The sequence below is a fragment of the Lucilia sericata genome, unplaced genomic scaffold (genome assembly GCF_015586225.1).
Source record: "Lucilia sericata isolate MDLA Ls3-8-SP2 unplaced genomic scaffold, ASM1558622v1 Contig000097F_arrow, whole genome shotgun sequence".
NCBI classification, from domain to species: domain Eukaryota; kingdom Metazoa; phylum Arthropoda; class Insecta; order Diptera; family Calliphoridae; genus Lucilia; species Lucilia sericata.
In genome coordinates, this window is record NW_023994129.1 from 188324 (window position 1) to 210602 (window position 22279).

General features: G+C 31.7%; 7 protein-coding genes across 7 annotated transcripts; 4 read left to right on the top strand and 3 right to left on the bottom strand.

The window, feature by feature from the left end:
* Nucleotides 1-4: 4 nt before the first annotated feature.
* On the bottom strand, nucleotides 5-1867 carry LOC119599939 (transcriptional adapter 3). The gene has a single exon (XM_037949889.1). It carries the CDS (start codon nucleotides 1587-1589, stop codon nucleotides 153-155), a length of 1437 nt encoding a protein of 478 aa, XP_037805817.1. The 5' UTR covers nucleotides 1590-1867; the 3' UTR covers nucleotides 5-152.
* Nucleotides 1868-1937: 70 nt separating this feature from the next.
* On the top strand, nucleotides 1938-3998 carry LOC119599937 (cell cycle checkpoint protein RAD17). Its single transcript, XM_037949887.1, has 4 exons — nucleotides 1938-2096; nucleotides 2153-2823; nucleotides 3030-3493; nucleotides 3557-3998. The coding sequence occupies exons 1-4, from the start codon at nucleotides 2082-2084 to the stop codon at nucleotides 3964-3966; spliced, it is 1560 nt and encodes a 519-aa protein (XP_037805815.1). The 5' UTR covers nucleotides 1938-2081; the 3' UTR covers nucleotides 3967-3998.
* Nucleotides 3995-6459, bottom strand: LOC119599938 (ubiquitin carboxyl-terminal hydrolase 30 homolog). The gene is made up of 6 exons (XM_037949888.1): nucleotides 6234-6459; nucleotides 5394-6109; nucleotides 5235-5324; nucleotides 4850-5173; nucleotides 4580-4791; nucleotides 3995-4513 (listed from the first exon to the last, which is right to left on the bottom strand). Exons 1-6 carry the CDS (start codon nucleotides 6313-6315, stop codon nucleotides 4402-4404), a joined length of 1536 nt encoding a protein of 511 aa, XP_037805816.1. The 5' UTR covers nucleotides 6316-6459; the 3' UTR covers nucleotides 3995-4401.
* A 1100-nt stretch (nucleotides 6460-7559) lies between these two features.
* LOC119599920 lies at nucleotides 7560-18463 on the bottom strand. Its single transcript, XM_037949866.1, has 4 exons — nucleotides 17880-18463; nucleotides 16347-17603; nucleotides 9719-10825; nucleotides 7560-9102 (listed from the first exon to the last, which is right to left on the bottom strand). Exons 1-4 carry the CDS (start codon nucleotides 18324-18326, stop codon nucleotides 7867-7869), a joined length of 4047 nt encoding a protein of 1348 aa, XP_037805794.1. The 5' UTR covers nucleotides 18327-18463; the 3' UTR covers nucleotides 7560-7866.
* Nucleotides 11551-13267, top strand: LOC119599953 (zinc finger protein 708-like). The gene is made up of 2 exons (XM_037949910.1): nucleotides 11551-12040; nucleotides 12094-13267. Exons 1-2 carry the CDS (start codon nucleotides 11624-11626, stop codon nucleotides 13177-13179), a joined length of 1503 nt encoding a protein of 500 aa, XP_037805838.1. The 5' UTR covers nucleotides 11551-11623; the 3' UTR covers nucleotides 13180-13267.
* Nucleotides 14107-16021, top strand: LOC119599954 (putative zinc finger protein 286B). Its single transcript, XM_037949911.1, has 2 exons — nucleotides 14107-14594; nucleotides 14660-16021. Exons 1-2 carry the CDS (start codon nucleotides 14178-14180, stop codon nucleotides 15287-15289), a joined length of 1047 nt encoding a protein of 348 aa, XP_037805839.1. The 5' UTR covers nucleotides 14107-14177; the 3' UTR covers nucleotides 15290-16021.
* A 1407-nt stretch (nucleotides 18464-19870) lies between the features above and the next one.
* LOC119599956 (platelet-activating factor acetylhydrolase IB subunit beta homolog) lies at nucleotides 19871-21724 on the top strand. Its single transcript, XM_037949916.1, has 3 exons — nucleotides 19871-20142; nucleotides 20232-20565; nucleotides 20653-21724. Exons 1-3 carry the CDS (start codon nucleotides 20081-20083, stop codon nucleotides 20932-20934), a joined length of 678 nt encoding a protein of 225 aa, XP_037805844.1. The 5' UTR covers nucleotides 19871-20080; the 3' UTR covers nucleotides 20935-21724.
* Nucleotides 21725-22279: the final 555 nt, after the last annotated feature.

Consider the following 22279-nt stretch of genomic DNA (forward strand, 5'->3'; position numbering starts at 1 on the left):
TATGTAGTGTTTATTAAAAACATTTTATTCGCAAAGCAATTTTATGAATTGAAATTAATTGTATAATTATTTTAAATAAAAATTTGTCCCACACCTGCCAAAATAAGGAAGAATTCCTGGCTCATGATGCTATTTAGAAAAGAGATTTAATACTATTCGTTAAGAAAAATACTTGACTGCATACGTTCCAACTGATTGGATAGATTTTTCTGCTCAGCTGTTAAACGATAAATTTCCTGTTGCTCCTCAGGTGATAAGGGCTTACGTTTTGCTTTATTTTGCAGAGTGCGCTTGTAGGTCTCCAATATTTCCTGATCAATCAGATCTAGTTTACGTTTAATATCCAATCTCTTTATTTCCTCTGAAGCAGCATCATGCAGGCGCCGCAATGCACCACTATTGTATTCTGCAATGGTTGAAAGTTCCGCTACTAGACGTTTAATTTCGTTATGAATTTCATCCTCGTCGTTGTTGGGAAAATCCGATATATCCAGAATACCTTGCTCAATTAATTCTTTCTTAACTCGTTTTTCTATGCCAATACAATTGCGCAACATCGAAAAGGATCGAAAATTAAGAGGGGCCGAAGAGTGGGTATTTTCACTACTGCTATTGCTATTATCGGCTACAATGTCGGCAGTATTGGACAATAGCTGCTCCTCCATTAATGCCGAAACTAAGCGTTGTGTAAGAGGCCCCGTAACACAATCACCGGCAATAGATTCTGCCTTTTTGAGAATATTTGTTGCGGCTCCATTGTTTTGAGGCTTCAAGCGATTATTCGTAGTCGTATTAGAGCCTTGTTGTATTTCCTTTAAATCTTCAGTCGCCCATACCGTAGAATAGTGTGGACCTAGCTCTGGAATCGGTGGTACCAGTGGTCCATTGTATTGCTCAAGGAGATCGTTCAATAATCGCAAATCTTCATTTGTCAAGGGCATACAGTAGGGCTCCACAGACAGCCAAAATTTATTAGGTGTATCAATCTTTGCAGGTAAAGGCTTCTGCAAATCCCTATTGGCGCAACCATGAACACCCGGAGTGTAGTCCATGCTGTCGTCGGTCAGAGGAGCAAGTGGACTATTTTTAGCATTTAGATTTTTTGCTTGTTTCAATGTAGCGTGTTTCGGTTTGCGTACCAATGAGGTTTCATCTCTTTTACGTTTGCCGCTATTAACTACGGAAGCTGCCGGGGATGCTGGTTGTTTCTCACCCACCTGGCCGCCAATTTGTAGAGCATTTTTACTTTTTCTATCCTTGTTCTTTTCATCCTTATCCAAACTCTCGTATTCGGATTTCAATACTCTGTATCTCAAGGCCACACTCGACAACAATGTTTCTAGTTCCAACTGTATATTATCCAGATCTTCGGCCGCTAGAGACTCTTCAGATGAGCGATTTAATGCAGCCGTGTATGTAGGCAACTGTTTAGCACAATCTTTTGTTTTTATTATTGGAATAACAAGTCCACTACTATTTTCAGTATCCGGCGAAGGTGGCGTATTATTAGCTTGTGGTCCTATCTTACCACTTAGCTTACCTCCAGTGGCAAATGATCCCATTTTCATATTTTTACTTGTCGATGCCATTTTATTTAAATATTTATTTATATAAACAAAAACACAAAATGCATAATTTGCGTTGTTTTTTGTCTTAGTAAACAAATTCTCACAGAACTGTGTAGGAAAGTTGTTAAAAATCGTAGGACATCCAGTTTCTTAACAGGGCAGTTCAAATAATTCATTAGATGCCGTTTGTGTCACTTTTAATTTCAGATATATTTAAAATTTCTTTTCTTCCAAGTATTAATTATTTTTTCCCTTTACATTCGTTTTAATGTCTGCACTCTACAATTATATTTGATATTTTCTTTGTTAAAATAGTCTATATCAATTTAAGACATCTTTCTACAAAAATTATTGGTTCGATAAATTTAAAAAGTCTCCAGATAACTTTATTAACTCTTGCAACTTTGTTAAATTCGGCTCAATTCCATTACATTCCAAATGAATAAAAACAAACAAAACTTTTGAAATTATTTAGAAACCGAAGAGAAAATATAAACAAATTTATAAATAAAAATGAATACACGCAAGGTTTGTGTAATTTTCAATAAAAAAAGAAAATAAAAATTTTATTAATATATCCGCAGAAAACTTGGGTAAACTCTATGTTTTCTCAACTGTCACACTTGGAAAATAATTCACCAAAACCAAAAAAATCCAAAGACGATACATCAAATCCATCAAAACGGACTACCAGGAAAAAATCAACAACGATACAACCAGCTGAGGAAATTATTGATTTGGATGCTGAAGATGAATGCAAAAATGATGGATCTACATTTCTGGAGAGAACAACCAAGACTAACGTGCAAATCTCTAATGAAAACTGGATAGATGTCTTTGCGCCCTCGAATAGTGAGGAGTTGGCCATACACCCCAAAAAGGTTCAGGAGATACAACAATGGTTTCAACATTGCGCGGCCATGAGACGCAAAAACCCTGCTCAGCTTTGTTTGCTTACCGGACCTTCGGGAAGTGGAAAAACAGCAGCTGTGCGCATCTTAGCCAAAGAGAACAAAATAAACATACAAGAATGGATAAATCCTGTAGATCAGGAAATGGTGTATAATTTAGGAGATCAAGTGTATGGACAATCGTTCGTTAGTTCACAAGTGGATGCATTTAAAAATTTCCTTTTTAAAGCATCGCGGTATCGTTCTTTGTTGGAGACAATTGCCACTGATAAACGTTTACTTATGGTGGAAGATTTTCCTAATTTTTTGCTAAGAGATCCTACAGTATTTCAAGAAATATTAGAGTAAGTAAGAAGAACATGTAAAGTACAGCATGTACAATATTTTTTCGGAAGTTTTTGCAGATAACCTACAATTTTTTAATTTTTTAATTGTCTATAAAAAATTGAATATTTTATAAATTTCGTTTTTTTTTCATAAAAATATAATTTTTTTTGAATATGTAACTTTAATAGAAAATTCTTCAATGATATAAATATTTATTTCACAGAGATTATGCCAACTATGCGAAATCGCCTTTAATCTTTATAGTAACGGATGCTAAGACTCGAGGTTTAAATATTAGTTATAACCTTTTCACCGATCAAATTAAACAAAAGTTCCTTATCAATCACATCAGTTTTAATGCAATAGCCTCGACCATCATGCAAAAAGCCATGAAAAGATTTTGTAACCTCATGCGTTCACCACCACATTGTGAAATTTACAAATCCCCACCCTCAGATATAATTGATTCAATAGTTATATCGGCTCAGGGCGATATAAGAAACGCCCTAATAAATCTGCATTTCTCCTCTTTGAAAGGAGCACCAGGTTTATTAACCAAACGTATAGAAATAGCAGAAGAATCAAAAACTTCAAGAAAGAGAAAAGGACAAAATACACTAAAATCCGTAGGACGCGATGAATCGGTGACAATGATGCATGCTTTAGGCAGAGTTTTCAATCCAAAGTGTATGTATATACAGATCTATGCTTCTATATATGTATAAGTTATTATATCGTGCAAAATTCTAGTTACAGAAGACAAACACTTTGTACATTCACCTGAAGAATTAGCTGAGGCTTTTACTACTGAACCAAAAAAATTCATCGATTTAGTACAAGCGAATTATGTACTACATTTTCGCGATATCGAATATGTCTTAGAAGCGGCCAATGGTTTAAGTCTTTGTGACATTATGCTCAGCGACTATAGAGATGATTCTTTAGCATTGACCGGTTTAAATGTTGGGATACGCAGTGTAATGGTGGCTAATACAAATCCCGCCACTGGTTGGATGCCCATCAAAGGACAAAAACGCATTGATCCGAATACAGTAAAAATTCCACTACAGGCCTCTAAAGTTTTACCTGAACATCATAATATTTCTTCCAGTCTGTATGCATTGGACTATAAGACGTTTGTTAACATAATATCCCCTTAAATATTTCAAATAAATAATAAAAAAATGCTTCGGTTTATACATATTTTAAACGTACTTTTTATTTTGCTGAGAAATTGTAATAATATCGAAAAAGAAAAACATACATATAAATATTTTATAGTAATAATAATGGATCACTACGCTTAATAATAACGAGTATGTAGTTTTATTATGCGGGTAGATCTTTTTCTAATTGTATTTTATTTGTTTGTAACACCATACAAAAAAATTGAAAATGCATTTTCTTATTGGTTTTGTTTGTTAAAGATTTTGGTGTTCCGCATCTTGCTTTTAATTTTGTTAGCTTGTTTTAACACCAAAATACATTTGATCCTTGTAAGCTTTTAGGTAGTAGTATAATATACATAATATCTTAAAAAATTATCAGACACGTTTGTCTTTCCTTTAAAGAGATCCTAGAAAACAAAGGGGAATTTAACGCAAAGGCCTTTGAGGGCTACGATCGTAGAATATTAAATAAGCGGGTACGCTCAAAACTTCATCAATTGTAACTTCACGAACTATCGTATCAGATGTATAGAACCATCTAAAAGTAATATTAACATATAATTTGCAAAGGTGTTCTTATCTAAAAATATTTCAAAATATTTACCGATGTGCATTGCGCAAAGCTCCTCTTCTATAAGTAACAAAATGGCCAGAATTTGCTTCGCCAGAATGTACAACAACAGCCAATAAACGATAGAGATTACGGGGAAACATTGTACCAAAACCCGCACCGTAAGACTCACCACCGACACCCATATTATTCATGGGCAGACTAGATGAAAACAATGACATTGTAGAACCCCAAGGTGTGCCAGCCTAAACAAAGAACCGCCAATAATTTTATTAAAATAATTATAAATCAAATTCAACAAACCTGACTATTTAAATGAGGCTGTACAAAACTATATGGCGCCATTGAAAGGCTTTCGGGAAAATGAACATAATCTTGACGTTTGCAAACTTGGCCTGTGGGCAACCATACCGTACGTGCAATGTGTATGCAAAGACATGCTGGTAATTTGGCAAACGTTAAGGATTTAGTGTGAGTGGTGGTTTCATTGCATGATTCACACTTAACTCCTGTGACATCTTCGGATGTAATGTAGTCACTTAACAAATGACCCAAACTAAGACCACTGCGACGTTGAAGTGGTAAATTTAGTGTAATGCTATCAAATTTATCATAGCGAACGGTGGACTTGAAGAAGAAGAAATTATTATGTACATTATACTTTAAAATTGTTTACTAAAAAACTAACCTTAAATCCACATCCATTGCAAACAATTTGTGTCCCCATAGCACCTTGAAAAGGATGTGGTACTTGTGTGGGCATTTGCTCTGACCAAATCTAAAATAGTTATATGTATATACTTTAACATTATGAACAAATTGGTAGCCTAATTATCATCAAACATACCGAAACCTTTCCAGGCCCTCGAGTTAAACGTTCTAGGGAACGACATGATCCTGAAGACCTTTTATTTAGAGCTTCTCTCGAACGACTGGGACGACCACCCAAAACAGGAGAAACCATTCCATCTAATTCCATTGCTTCAGGAGGTGATGAAGATTGCAAATGGTCGGCATGTAAGTCTCGATCACATATCGAGGCAGGCGAATCTGGGGTATGGGCCTCAGAACGAACCATGCGTGATAAACCAGTGGCCTCGTCATAATCAGCATTCAGAAAGTCACTCATCATGGCACTAGAAGGTCGATTGGGTTGTTCACCAACGCCATTATCCAATGGCAAAGCATCCGATAAAGAACCCACTTGTTTAGGACGATGTGCTTCCTCCTCTAATGTCGAAAGCATTACATGAAACAATTCATGAGCGTCATGTTCTTCCTGTGGTATGACCCAACCCAATGCGTTTAATGCTCGCAGTACTGCACCCGGTGAATACGGATCGCCCCTTAAACTGGTATGGGTACCGTTTATTACCTCCAACGTACTGAGCAAAGAACTTATTAAACTTTTCCGATCTGGGGTCGCATTGTTATACAATTGCAGCCATGCAATAAACTGCGGACATGCTGCTAACGCCTGCAGCAGCGTATTAAGAAAACATGTCTGACCAAAATTATGAAGACCAGCTATTTGACCACGACGTTGGCGTAACCGTGAATTACCTTAAAAAGTGTAGAATTTAGTATTTTACTCTTGCAGACGACATCTACCACAACTACTCTTATTACACTATTCTAGCGGTGGGAGGTCACAATGGTATTGTGGTCGGTTTGTCATCCAACTTACCAGAAGGTCCCCAAAATACAAAAGCCCCTACAACTGCTGCAACTGTTACACCAGCTGCCATTAACATTTTTTCACTTTCCATAATTTAAATATATTTTTTTTAAGATTTACACAGTTTTAAGGAATATAACATTAAATCTTTTTTACATTTTCATTAACAATAGCACTCGGAAAAACAGGGAATAATGATGAAAAAATAAATATCGATACCACATACTACAGCTGTGCACGTTAGTGATGCCGTACACAACGAAACATTTCCCTTCAAAATAAAGATTATTGTAAATCCCTTTAATCCCCTAAAATATTTAAGAGGAATGTTATGAAAACCCAATGCAAAGATATTACATAATAAAATCTACTATAAAGAGATATCTTTTAGCAAAGCCGCTTTTTGGGATATCTCGATATATCCCTAATATATATATTTTTTATAATTTTTCATTATTTAAAGAAATTGTTTCTACAAATATTAACCTAGACCTGTGCTTAATTTTGGATTTTTCGAACAAAAATAAAATTTATTATTTAAATTAAATTTCATTTTTTATTTCTGCTTGTAAAAAAATAACACTTATTTTGTGATTTTTATACAGTTACGGACCCTGTTTTATAAGGAATTTTTTCCAAATTATCATATATAAAATATCATCAGTTTATTTTAACCGAGTTTCTCATTAAAAGAGTTCGAAACGGAAACGGGCCAGAAACAGTTAGAAATTAATTTAAAAAATTAAACATATTATATTTATAAAACATGTATCTACATGGTAATTGTTAATCTTTGTCGCAAATGGGGATAAATATAACAAAAATTTCGTCTGGCAACCCATAACACAAACGTTTCAAAAAAAACACAAGGTGATTCAAATGCTGATTTTCAAAGGACAGTTTTTCTTGTTCGAGTTTTTGCGAGACTACTAAAGAAACAAGCTAAAATAATACAATACTAAATCTAATAAAATATACAAAAAATAAGTGTTTATTTTTTTAATTCGTAAATTGTTTATTTTTATTATTTTCGAATAAACTAGAATTTGGATAAAAAACTATAGTTATAACGATTTTTTTCATATTTCTTTATATCAAGCTATAAGTAGCTACATATAACGAAGTATATTGCGATTCGCTTGAGATCGCTATATCGAAGTTTGTCTGTACCAGTGCAAACTTAATGCATTGTAGAAATTATAAACAGAATGGCAAACTTCTCACTAACGTGGAGGGTGTAAAAATCACATCAATCAAGAAATTAATTTGACCATTTTATATTTAAACATTTTAACTTAAATATAAAAAAGCATTAAATTAAACATAACTTTATTCTAGAATGAGAATTATTGATTTTGTATATTATATATCTTGAGAAACGAATTTAAAAGCTTTCATGTATACATTAATATACTACATAGTAGATATAATACATAAAATCAACATCACTACTATTGTATACAAAAAATGTTGAATCTATATCGGGACAAATCATTACTTGTAAATAAATAACACATGGTTTAAAAAAATATTAATTATAGAATTATAAAACTTATTTCAAATTAATTAAAAGAATGGAATGTTTATTTTAAATACTTTTTTACAATTAATGTAGAAGTACAATCAATGTTAAATTAAATTCTTAAAGTTCAAAAATACTATTAAATTTTCCGGGATATTGCATGATGCTCAATAACTGAACTGGATTCTTCTTAGATGTTTTTGTTTTTTTCGGAAATTCTTCTGATGCGTGACCAGTCTCTTTTTTGTGTTTGTTATAGGTAGATAATGCTTTGAAACCGAGCTTACAAACGCTGCATGTTAGTAGCCGCTCCTCTGTATGACTTCTTTCGTGAACTCGTCGTGTTTTTCTATCACCAAACGCCAAGTCACAAAATTCACATTTAAAGGGCCTTAATTTCAAATGAACAGCATTGTAGTGATCTTTAAGATGTGAACCTCTTTTAAATAGTTTTCCGCATGAAATACACTGTAAACGTTTATCATCGTGACTTTTTATATGTTCTTCCAAATCTTGCGGAGACTTCTGGCATCTTTTGCAGATCGGACATAAAAGTTCCGGTTGGGTTGTATGCATCTCTAAGTGAACCTTTAAACGACATGTTTGACGAAAACGTTTTCCACACCATTCGCATGCGAAAGGATACTCATTCGTATGTGTAAGTTCATGGACCTTTTTGGAACCATTCGTGGCAAACGTTTTCTCACAGTGTGAACATTTAAAGGCCCTAACTTTTTCATGTACAGTTTTTATATGATCTTTTAAATGGTCTTTACGTCGAAATACTTTTAAACATAACTCACATGTAAATGTTTTATGACTCGATTGTGGAGAATGTACCCATTTTAAGTGCCTTTTATAGGTATAGGCAGAAATAAATACCTTTGAACATTCTACGCATTCAAGTTTTTCCTTTTTTTCATCGTCACCATCAGCGGATTTCATATTGTTATTCTTTGATGTTATGTCTTCGATGTCCTTGGGTTGTTTCGGTTTTCTTGTACGCTTCACATTATTGGAGATTAAGTCTTGGTTATCTTCGGATAATTGTTTGCCCTTTTTAAGGCGTTTTGGTTTTGCCGAACTTTCATTTTTAATATCTTCCGATTTTTTTACTTTTCTTAGACGTTTTGGTTTTGTTAAACTTTCTTCATTTTCAATATTATCTTGATGCTGAGCTGTTTCAGTTTCCTTTGGTTGTTTAGCTTTTCTTGTACGTTTCAGAATATTAGAGAATAAGTTTTCCTGACTTTCTGATTGTTTTCCTTTTTTACGTTTTGGCTTCGTTGAATCTTCTTCATTTTCGATAGTTTCTTCTTTTTTGTTAGACAATTTGTTTTCATTATCTTTATGATACTAAAATAAAATATTTTTAATGTAAATATTTCCATTTGCATTTTACAATCTTTTATGGAGTGTGCAAAATTATTTTGATTTTTACTACATTTGAGTCGTAAGTTAATTTAAAATTCATTATTTTTTTTATAAAAATATATCGAAGTTGGAAACTTAACATCAAAAAAGTTATTTTCCTTTATATCATAATATAACAATATGGTTGTATCATGATTTTTTTCATAAATAAGACAATTAATAGCATAAAAGAGAACCAAATTTAAGAAATAATATAAATATGTACCTATGTGGTGCAGAATATTTATCATTGATAAGGGCTAAACCGTTACCAACTTTAATTTATTTTAATTAGAAAATATTAAAAATATAATATTGTATAAAAAAAAATTAAATTGCATTTAGCATTTCATATGCTAAATCATTAAATAACAAATAAAAATAACACAATCAAAATTTTATTAACAAATAACTTTAATAAAATACGGGGTATAATATAAAACTAAATATTTTTAACACTCCATAAAAATTGCATAATAAAAATTAAAATTAAGTTTGAAATTTAAAATTCTGGAGGTGGATAAAAAAAGTCCGGCCAAGCCGTATACAAATCTCTTACTTGTTTTGAAATATTAGCTCGAGTGTTTCGGAAAAATGTATTATCATCATTTTCACTGTAATCTTCAGAAGAAGCATCATTTACACCAAAATCTAAAGTAAAGTCGGCATCATCGTCACCAGCATCAGAGTAGTGTGGTAAATCTCCTGTAAAGTCCATAACATCTTCAAACGCATCATCCTCCTTCAACTGTAAGGTAGTAGAAAAATCTTTTGAATCACCAAGAGTATCAACATCTTGTATCTGGATTTGTAAAACATCTGTGCAAAAGCTCTCTTGTTGTTCATTTTTGATATCGTCAATTTTCAGAATTGCAGAATCTTGTTTGGTATTCATTTCATTAACTGTAACCGTCTGGGCTTGCGGCACTTCCTTTCTTATTATATTCTCTCGGAATTGCTTAATTCCTTGTATAATTAAGTCCTCATCTGGGCCAGTTGTATCGCCCATAACTGAGATCATATACTCAAATGACTGTGTGGCCGATTTACGAAATTCTTCAACATTTTTTAATTTCTTTAAACAATTTGCACATAATTGATGAGGAAATTCTGTATCATTGATCTCGGCTATTTCATTGATATTTGTGCCCTCCTTTATTCGAAATTTTTCCATTTCTATTAACGATGTGAAACGTATGCCACTGCAGTCCTTTATCCACTTTAGATGTTGCATATTTAAACATTTTGCATTACTTTTTGTTTTTTGTCGATTTAAGCAAATACGACAAAAATACTGCAACCTTTCGATGTCCTGATCATTTAACTCGGTTCCTTCCAGCAACTCCTTTACCGCTGCTGTAGATGCCATAATTTTTTCCCGAAAAAAGTGGGAATATTGCGTCTTAAGAAAACATATTTCACACACTTTACGACAGTAGTCATTAATGTACTTTTGATTTATGGGATTTTTCAAAATGGTAATGTGTGCCGTCAGTTTAAGTATTTTGGACATGTTCTTTTCTTCTTTGACATCGTATACTTTTTGAGTAAACATTGATGGCCTGACGTCCAGGAGGCAGATGCAACAAATATGGTCCAAATTTGCACGTGTGACGGGCAACATTGTGTTGAATCTAATGAAGCCAATTGAATCGAACTTAACAAATTATATTCAAAATGCACTCAAAAATACACTTTCTATAAATAAAATTTAAACTAAATCGTAAATTCTTTTTATTTTTTCTTTTCGACACGATTAGAAGTAATTTATTGATGTAGAGTTTTAAATGATTACTTTATAACCGATTACTTTAAAACTGTTGGCAATTTCCTCCACCAAAGCACAAGGTATACAGAAGAGTCACGAACAAAAAACTATTTCTATCTCTTTCAACACAAGTTTCACACTATTTTTTAGCTGTAGTTTATGTATGTATATAAGTATATGTATATCTCTTCATGCACAAGTTTCACAAAAGCTGGACAACATCTGATTTTAGTCTTTTTTAAACCACACATCTGTATACTTTGTGACCAAAGTGTGTTAATAAATGTCTAAGGGCCAATATCTCAACCTCCGGTTATCGTTTAACAGGTGGATATACTGCCGGTTAAAATAATTTTTGTAAAATGTCAATTTATCGTTATGATAAAACATAATCAGACAATGTTGTAATACACAGATACAGTTTTTGTTCCATTAAATTACGTCGGATAAATTTTTACATCGGGTTTTATTTTTCAAAACCCACGACTTTTTTAAATAACTGAAGAACAAGTAGTATGAAGATAGTAGTAATAGTAGAATTTATATTTTATGTTGTTTAGTTCATAAATCCGAATAACCACGTAATCGATATATAAACAATAACACTAATGTCGCATTTTTTCATTCAAAACACTGTTATTGTAAACAAATAAACAAAATAGAAATTTGTAAGGAAACAATCAAACTTCTAAAGAAATGGAAAATCTTTCAATAAAGACAGTGCAAAGTTTCTGTCGAGCATGTCTTAAAGAATTGAAACAAAGACAGAGATGTAAAATATTTAGTTTGCATTTGCAAATACGACGCTGGTTGGAAGACTCTACACTAGATAATCCCCTAGCATCTGATGGATATCCAAATTGCATCTGTAACTTGTGTAGAAATAAACTTAAAGAATTTCTCGACTTTCATGAAATGTGCAAGCAATCAAGAAAAACTATACAAAAAATGTTGACCAAAGAGGAAGACGTTAAATTTGAGAAGAAACCAACGTCAAATAATGTTAATGACCCAGAACTCGAGGAAGATATGTTAGCATATGATGCGTTAATAACACGCAAAGAAAGTCCTATTAAATCTGAGTACAATTTAGATGTCGAATATGCAGATGAGGTAGAAAATTGAATTTTTAAATGACTACTTTATGAATAATATTTTGTTTTTAGCCTTTAATATGCAGTGACACAAAAAATGTATTACCAAATATTGAAAATATCGAAAGATGTTCAGAAGATGATAGTGACTTAGAAGAATTGAATAAACACAAAATTTCTGATGATGATCAAATTGAAAGTGAGGAATTTCACACAGATTCTGAAACTGATATTCAAAGTGAAGACCTCAACAACAAAAATAGATTAACGAAGAAAAACAAACTTGCAACAAAAAATAAAATGTTAAATTCGAAAACGAAAAGAAAAAGGTATTCATACTCATTTCGTTGTGATCAATGTAAATATCGTTGTGTTAGTCAACAAACTTTGGACATTCATATGCGCACTCACTACGGCTTAAAGCCATACAAATGTCCCAAATGTGAAGATGCTTTTGATAAAACTGCAATTTTGCTAAAACATCTCAGTGAAGTTCACGGAGAGAAAGAATTAATTATTATTTGTGAACATGAAGAATGTAGGCAAAAATTTAGCAGTAGTCGCAGCTACAAGGACCACTATCGACAAAATCATATAACTCAAGAGTCAAATCAAAGACTAGTCAAATCTATGACCAAAACTCCTTACCGACACGTATGCGAAGAATGTGGCAAAATATATACAAAACTGCAAACTTTCAAAGAACATCAATACACTCATGGACCCAAAGAACTCTATCCCTATCAATGCGATGAATGTGACAAAGCTTTCGTAAAGCAAAGGACATTCAACGAGCATAAGCTAAGACATGCGGGCATTAAGAATTTCGAATGCCATCATTGTGGTGCAAAGAAAACCACAAAAAAAGAATTAAGATCTCACATGAACAGTCATACGAAGGAACGTCAATATCCCTGTCCCAATTGTCCCATGATATTTTATAGGTCTAGTAATCGTCGCATTCATGTAGATGTTGTCCATCAGGGCATTCGGAGATTTACTTGTCGTTTTTGTGATCAAACTTTTGGCAAAGGTGATAATCTAAAAAATCATGAATTGCTACATACGGGTGAGAAACCACATGCATGCACGGAGTGTGGCAAAAGATTTGTACAAAGGGTATCGCTAAGATCCCACATGAAAACGCATAATAAATAATTTCGATTGTACATACTTAATAGTTATTACAGAGAAACATTTTTATTTTCGACTTACCAAAAATTTGTAATAAATTTATAATAATAGAGACACATACGAACTAATTTCATTTCAGTCAGGATGCACTTTTTACTTATGGGGTAAATCGTTACACTTGATTACATATTATTTATTAATTTTTTCCTCACAAGTTATTTAATTCAGTCACTGTTGCATGAATATATCTGCAAAAAGAAACAGGACGCTACAAAAAGAACCGTTACTTGTGTGGCAAAAAAATAGGGTTGCCAGATCTAAGTAAATTTACAAAAATTCTCATTTGTCTAAAAAACTGAAATAAATAATTTGGAGAATTACAAATGTATCAATTCAATTTAAATTACAAATACAACTACGTACTAGGATTCTATAAATCGATTTTTGAATAATCGAACAATCGACTATTTGTCGAAAAGTTGAAGTCGACAATTTTGTTCCAAAAAAGTCTATAACTCGACTATCGTCTATGAAAAAAGTCAAAAAGTCGAAAAAATCGAAAAGTCAAAAAAATTCGGAAAAGTCGAAGATAGTCGGAAAAAGTCGAAAACTCGAAAATAGTAGAAAAAAGGTCAAAAATAGTCCAAAATTCGAAAAAAGTCAGACTTAAAATAGTCGGAAAAAGACGAAAATAGACGGAAAAAACTCGAAAAGTCAAAAAATAGTCGAAAAATTTCGAAAAAAAAGTCGGAAAAAGTCGACTATTTATAAAATACTAAACGTTGAAAAGTCGACTATTAATTAATTGACAAAAGTCGAAAAATCGACTTTTAAATTTTTTAAGATAAATCTGAATAATGGAAAATAAAAGTGAGGGGAAAAAGGGATTTTTTTTCTCATAAGCGTAGGTATTTCTAAAAAAAATCTCCAGGCATCACTGCTTTTGGTTGTGGTTGCAATCACACAGTAATATTTACAAGCAAATTTTTATAGTGAACAGATCGGACCAGGTAATTATCAAAATGAATTCCATAGACTACTCAATGAATTCCAAAGTCATTGACAAAGTTTCACCTGAAACTATGCAAAATTTGTGTCGAACATGTCTTAAGGAATTAAACCAAAAACAAAAGTCTAAAATACTTAGCTTAAGTGCGCAAATACGGCAGTGGCTGGAAGATGTTAACATAGAGAATTCCGACGCTTATGATTTCTACCCAAATAGTATCTGTTTGACTTGTAGAAATAAACTTAATAAATTTTGGGAATTTCAAGAAATGTTTAGACAATCAACCAAAACTTTACAACAAATATTGGCAAGAGGTGACTTCAAATTTTATGAAGAAAATACTATAAAGGTGGAGGATCCTGGTTATCAAAAGAATATTGAAACTGAAGTGAAAACGGAGTCTACTTTAGACATTACAGATATGGAAGAGGTAGAATACAATTTTTTTTTATTAAACGTACTTAAAGTTATTAATTTTTTTTTTTTTTTTCTTAGCCTTTAATAAGTTGTGAAAGTTTAAAGAGCATAGAAGAAAGTAATGATTTAGAAGATAACTCGAATATTGAAGATTATTATGAGAAATCTGATGACCAAAGTGATTTTGGGAGTAGTCACTCAACTAAAAATTATTCAGAAGTGACCAAGGTAAAAAGACAAAAGTATAAATATATATTTCGTTGTAAAGAGTGCGAATGTTTATGTATGAGCCAGCAAACTCTGGACATTCATATGCGTATCCACTATGGTTTAAAACCATATAAGTGCCCTAAATGTGAAGAGTCTTTTGACAAATCTACGTTCATGCTTAAACACCTCTATGAACTACACAATGAAACAAAATTAAACATCATTTGCGAATATAAGGAATGCGGTAATCAATTTTCAAGTTACCGCAGCTATAAGAATCACTATAGAGAGTTTCACATATCGCAGCAAACGTCTAAACGCCACGTTTGTGAAGAATGTGGCAAAACCTACGCGAAAATGCAAATCTTTAAGGAACATCTATATACTCACGGACCCAAAGAACTCTATCCGTTTCAATGTGCCGAATGTGATAAGGCGTTTGCTAAACAAACAGCCTTCGATGAACATAAATTTCGAGTGCCCACATTGCGGAGCTAAAAAAACGACTAAAAAAGAATTAAGAAATCACATGAACTATCATTCCAAGGAACGACCATATCCCTGCCCTCACTGCTCCATGATATTTTATAGATCAACCAATCGTCGTGTTGATATTAATGTTGTACATCAGGGTATAAGACGATTTTCTTGCCATTATTGCGATAAAACATTTGGCAAGGGTGACAATTTGAAAAAACACGAATTGCTGCATACTGGAGAAAAACCACATGAATGTACGAAGTGTGGTAAAGCATTTGTACAAAAGGTTTCATTAATATTGCACATGAAAACACATAACAAATAGGTTTGGATTTCGAGATATTAAACTTTAAATGGCAAAATCGGAAAAACTTGAGATAAATATTGACATTGCGTGATATGTTTCCGGACAGAAATGCCAGTCGAATGCCTTATAATAGGTACTGAAAATGATATCTCATTTAAAATATTATGCATGTTTAAAGTAAAGAAATAAAAAAAAACTCAACTATTTTGTATAGATTTATTTTATAAATATTACATTATTACATTACATTATATGACTTTAAAACCCCATTTGCCATACATTTAAGTCATTCTAATAAGCACATATCCCTACCACAATGTTCCATTCCGATCGAAAGTTTAATTTATTCAGAATTCTGAATAAATGAAATTTTATTATGTAATTTGTTTTATTTAAAATATTTACCAATAACTTAATTTTTCTTTTAATATATAAAACTTAAATTAAATAAAATAAATTTTTGGAATCTGAGGAAATTATGTACTTTCGAATCGAAAGTTTCGATATATGTTTAACATCACGAACGGAATGTGTGAGAGCAGGATAAGTACTTACAAGTAGCTCAATCACTTCAAAAGGTGTTCTAACTAAAAATTTGTTTTTAGTTTCCGTCTTTATAATTTTTCAGTGTTATATATTTTTTTAATTGTAAATAGTGCAGAAGATTAATCAAATGATTTAAAAATAGTTTTTCTCGACATTTACTTAGGACCCTCTTGAAGTAAATGATATAATATAGTTTAACATATTTTTTTTTTAATTTTATAAAAATGTTTCTGATTCGTTTTGAACAGCAATTTCGTCTTGTTGATCTGAGCCGAGTTCAGCTTCTAAGTGTGTGCTGCGATGATTTTTTAAATCTGTTTCACTATAAAAACCTTTGCTGCATATATTACAAATATGAGGTTTATCGCTCGAATGACGCCGTTCATGATCCACTAAATTCTTCAATGTTATAAAACGTTGTGAACAATATTTACAGACATGTTTGCGTAAATTTTTATCATGATTTTTCATATGAGACCTAAGACCCTCCGGTTGAACAAAACCCCTTTGACAGATTTCACAAATGAATGGTCGTTCGCCAGTATGTAAACGTTCATGACACACCTGAGAATTACGTGTACCAAAACGTTTGGGGCAATACTTGCAGGGAAAGCGCCTGAGACCTTCGTGGATTACTTTGACATGACGTGAAATTGCATTTTTATGATTGAATACTTGAGGACACTGAGGACAGGGAAATTTCTCCAAGTTGGGTGTATGTGTACGCATATGGGTCACTAACTCGGTTCGTGTAACTTTAGCCACTCCACACTCTTGGCAAACGTGTTCTTTAATCTTTTTGTGCCTCTTGATATGTTCTCTGAGCGCACGTTTAGAACTATATTTTCGTCGACACAAATAACAAATATGATCCACTTCCAGTTCCAATAATTGCGGTTCCGCTTCAGCTTCGTCCTCTTCTTGGTAGTCTTGAGTATTAAGTTCTTCGGAAGAATTATGTGCAATTTGACGATGCATCTTCAATTTGACGGCAACTGTAAAAGAGGCATCACAGTTTTCATAATCACAGCGGAAAAGCATTTCAATATGCTTGGATTTAATGTGCAGAAATAATTGATTGTAACGTGTAAATGCTTTGGTACAATTTGAACATTGAAATGGTTTCTCCTGACCCAAGTGCGTTCCGCGTACATGTGCATCCAAATAAACTTGCTTATAGAACTGTTTATTACAATCATTACAATGTAACGACTTTCTGTCGCGATCTCTTTTAGAGAGTACCACCTTGCCATCAGAACTGTTAATTGAAGGACTGGAGTTATTAGCAGCTCCATTTGGTAACAGTAACTCTTCATCGTCAGCATCTTCTTCTGTATCATAAGACTCATATGACATTTGATCTCTATTAACAACTTCACCTTCCTCAATGTACGATGGTAGAATAAACTGGGTATCCATGGCCTCAAAAGTTGGTTCAGGTTTAATATACAAAGGCATATTGGCCAATTCGGGTAAAAGCTAAAAAATTAGAAAATTTATTATTTCAATTTAAAACAAAACGAATTTGGGTAAAACCAAGTAAAGAAATATAGTCTTGAATGTCTAAGCATATAAAACCCTACACCATAGTAGGTCCTATAATGTATTTATCTCCATTCTTATATTATTTTGGAAATTATAGTACCTATAAAATTACGAAATACGTGCGGACAGAGGTTAAACTCGTCCCGAAACCGATTACATTTTACAAACATTGCCACATATAATGCCCTCTCCATTATGCCCCTCTCTTACCAATTTATCATCATCATTCTCCTCAACATTTTCCTCCTCATGCTTAATACTTTGGAGTAGTTGATTACATGGTTTTGCATTTACATTGTCTTCATTTAATGTTTCTTCTTCCTTTCTGCTAGCATTCCATTGTTCATATAACATTTCTGTACTTCTTACAGCCAACTTACGGAATTCATCATAATCCAAAAGACGACCATAACACCACTCACATAATCGTTTGGGAAAGTCATCATATTCCTTATTCACATCATAGGTGGTTAGAAACATAAACAATTTACATAAATTTGGTAATAATAGACTATTTAAACTAGATGGCCCAGCATCACATTCACCACCTTCGCCAGCAACATTATTGCTTTCGTTTGTATTTAGATTATTATGTTTTAGGGTTCTTAGACAGGCACGACATAGCTCTTGTAAATTTTTATGGCTAATAGTGCTCATAATGACGCTATTGTTTGAATTTCCTTTGGAGAATTTATGAATCCTTATTGATTTTTTCGTACAATATATTCCTTTTTTATTAAAATAATCAACTTTTTTTGTATTGCCAAATAATAGAGAATCAAAGTGCTGCCATATTTTGAAAAAAAGTTGTCAAATGTCATTGGCAGTGTCTACACCAGAAAAAACATTAATTCATTTCACATATTCATAAACGACAAATTAAGTTATCAATGCTTTATAAAAGTATTTTCAGAATACAATACACATTTCAAATTAAAAACAATATTTCAAAAAAAAAATTCCAAAAAAAAACACATTTTATGTTTAGACTATATATCGAAGGACTATATTCAATAATCTCTATCTTAAATAATACAAGTTTTCAGGAGAGCAAAACAACTTTTTATTTCGCTAGTTCGTGAAGTATTTTGAATTTTTTCTTCTTCTACAATATATTTCTACGCCCATATTCTAAATCTTTATATTTGCAAAATTATTCATAAATTTGTATCAGATAGAGCTTTTTCCTACTAATTTTTTTTTTAAACCTTCAGATAGAGATTTTTTCATAGAAATATAAATTTTTTATTTGATTTAATATCAATAAATATATTTTATGCAATTTAATGAAGTAATAGAAAAATTGTTGAAAACGCAACAGATTATAAGGTTTTGGTCCAAAATCAATGTTATATGGTTTAACACGGCAATAAAATTAATCAAATTAATTAATTAATGAGCGATATCTCGAAAACTATTAAACCGATTTTAAATACATTGGCGGATTTGTGCACAGCAATTAGTAAAAACACTTGTTTTGCAACAGAAAATTATCACAAATAATAGAGTTTGAAGAAATTTTTGGATAAGATAGAGAGTTTTGTATTCAAAATTTTTATAGAGAAATGTAAAAATTTTTATAAAATTGTCAAAAAAATATTTTTTTCTTTGAAATTTATGTCAGTAATGCGGGATAGTTTGCTGGATATTTTGCCATCAAAATCTTATTTTCATGAAAATGACAGATAGACCTGGTCCACACTAGCAAACTTTTGTTGAGAAACTTTTTCTTAATTCTCTTTTGAAGTTTCCTTAATGTCCACATATAGAAACTTTTGTTTCAGAAACTACGTATTAACTGCATTGATTTGTTGTTGTACGAATGAGAAGAATAATAAAACAAAACAAGTTTCCGAGTACGAGAAACTCCGTACCGCGAGAGATATGAATGATATTCTTTCTCTCTCACGCAAAATCAAAAGTTTCCCAAAAAAAGTTTCTTAGTGTGGACCGGCAGATAGAGATTATTGAATATAGTCCCTCGATATAAAATAATTCCTTATTTTTAATATTTTTTACTAAAAAATTGTTTAACATTTTGTCTGTTTTATATTTCGAAATAAATACTGTTAATAGAATTTGTACTAATTTTAAGTGAAACCCAAATATGTACCTAACCCCTGTATATACAATTTAATCAAATGAATACCATATCGAATTTTTACTGTAAATTGCAAAATTTATGTGTTATCAAGTTGCTGTGATTAACCAGTAACATCTGGAAGAAAAAGAAGAATTTGTGATTTTGTCATTTTTGTCGTCAGCTTGCAAAAAAAAAAAAGAATTACTAAAAATTTCTTTTAATTTATTGCAAATTATTTCTAAAGTTTTTTAATCCCACTTAAGTCGTATAAAGCCATAAACCCAACGCCCTTTGACTACACAATACGATAGACGAGAAAGAAGACGAGATGAATCCTTGTACGGTCGCCACCCAAAGAAAAGACAATGAAGGCGATGATAGATGGTTAAGGTAAAAAATTTGCTAAATTTTCTAAATTTCCTAAACTTTTTCAATTAATCTGTGAATGAATCATTCGTATTTTGCCGTTACCATTGTAGCATACACAAACGTTTTATTTCGGAATGTCGTGAAAAGGACCCTGATGTCATATTCTTAGGTGACTGCATATTGGAAACATTGCAGGACACGGAAACATGGCATGATTATTTTGCACCTATGCACTGCCTTAACTTCAGCATACGTGGAGATCGCTGCGAGAATGTGTTGTGGCGTGTAGAGAACGGTGAATTAGATAATGTTAAACCAAAAATTGTAGTCTTACATGTTGGCACCAATAATGTGGACAATAAACCGGAAGAAATTGCTGATGGTATATATGAGATTATACAGAGAATACGTTCAAAATTACCCGATGCTTATATCGTCTTACCTGTGCGTTTAGTCAAACATTTGTGCCCTCCCCTCTTAGCGCTCTCTTAATAACAATTCTTTCTTTTTGTAATTTCTTTTTTTTTGCAGTCTTTACTACCTCGTGGTCACCAACCGAATAAATTACGTGATAAAAATGCTCAAGTCAATAGTCTTATTAAAGAGAAAGTTGTGGGTCTTAATCGTGTACAAACCGTGGACATTGCAAAAGGTCTAGTGCAGATGGACGATTCAATTAGTCATCATGACATGTTCGATTATAAGAATCTTACAAACACAGGAGCCAAAAAGGTCTTTGAACCGGTACATGACTTGTTGTCTCAAATACTCAATGAAAATGAACAGGAACGCGATCTCACACCATCAGAATAGTTTGGTTAATAGTTTGTCCCTTCTCAACAAGTTACTTCCGTTTCAACACATTGTAACTATTATAATTACGTTCACATGCAGCACCATTCTATATAATAATTATTTTTTTTATTTTACCAGTCATTTTGCTATATATTATGATAAATATGAAAAGAATCCATTTTTAGATTTTTTTCAACACATCCCTTATACAAATTATAAAAAACAAAGTTTCCTTATGCTAAAATTTGCATTGCAAATTTATATTTAAATTTTTAATTACATTACTATTTAAGTTTACTATTATTTAAAGAAATCAAGAATGATAATTCCATTTCTCGAACCATTTCAGCATTTTGTATTCAAAAGTCTGCTTAGCTTTTTCTTTTTTAATAAATTAATGTACGTACTTCAACCATTTTCATTTTTAGCTTTTAACCAAATTAGTTTAAGCTGTAAAACATGTTGATGGTAATGTAATGATGATTGATTGATATTTGAAAACATAATGTTATTTCGAATTTAAAAAAAACAAAATCGCAATTTATTCTTACAATAGAAGTTATGATATATGTGTATTCCATTCCAAAGTAATATATATTTTTTAGGTATTTTTTATTTAAATTTTCTTTAGTAATTTAGATTGCAAAAATTTGTATCACTCATTCGTATTTTTAAATATACATACATTTACCATAGATAGAACCGATTATCTGTGTTTGAAAATCATTAAACAAGCAGAAACTATAAAAAAGAGAAGAGCAATTGTCTAAACTTTAATGGAAATAAATATAACTTTTTTATTGCAAAACTCATAAATTGTGTACATATTATTTAAAAAAAAATGGAATTTTTATTAATTCCGAAATGTGTTATCTGGGAATTAGACATCTAAAATTAAGAAAACGTCCCTGAAAAACAATCGTAGGCTGAATTAGTGAATGCCTGATTGAGTAAAATGTATCGTAATTTTGCTTTTAGAGTTTTGGTACATTTTTGAGAATTTAGATTTTTTTAACCAAACTTCGATATAAAAATATGTATGTTTTCAATATGAAAACTAATTCCAACCTATGCAATAATTCCAAAAAAGATAAATAAATTTCAAAACTATTTTTATTAATTAACAAAATTCAAAATCAATTTGTTCTTTGTTAATTACTTAAAAACTTACGTGCTTTGTTGAAATAATATAGTACCAATTTTTTCAAACCTTTAATAATTTATTACTTAAAAACATCAATAATAGGATCCTTATATAACATTCAAATGAGACTATGAATACCCTAAATATTAGTAGTATTCAATTTTAGTTTTTTATTTTTTATAAATACATCTATGTACACATATTTAAACTGTGCGTGTG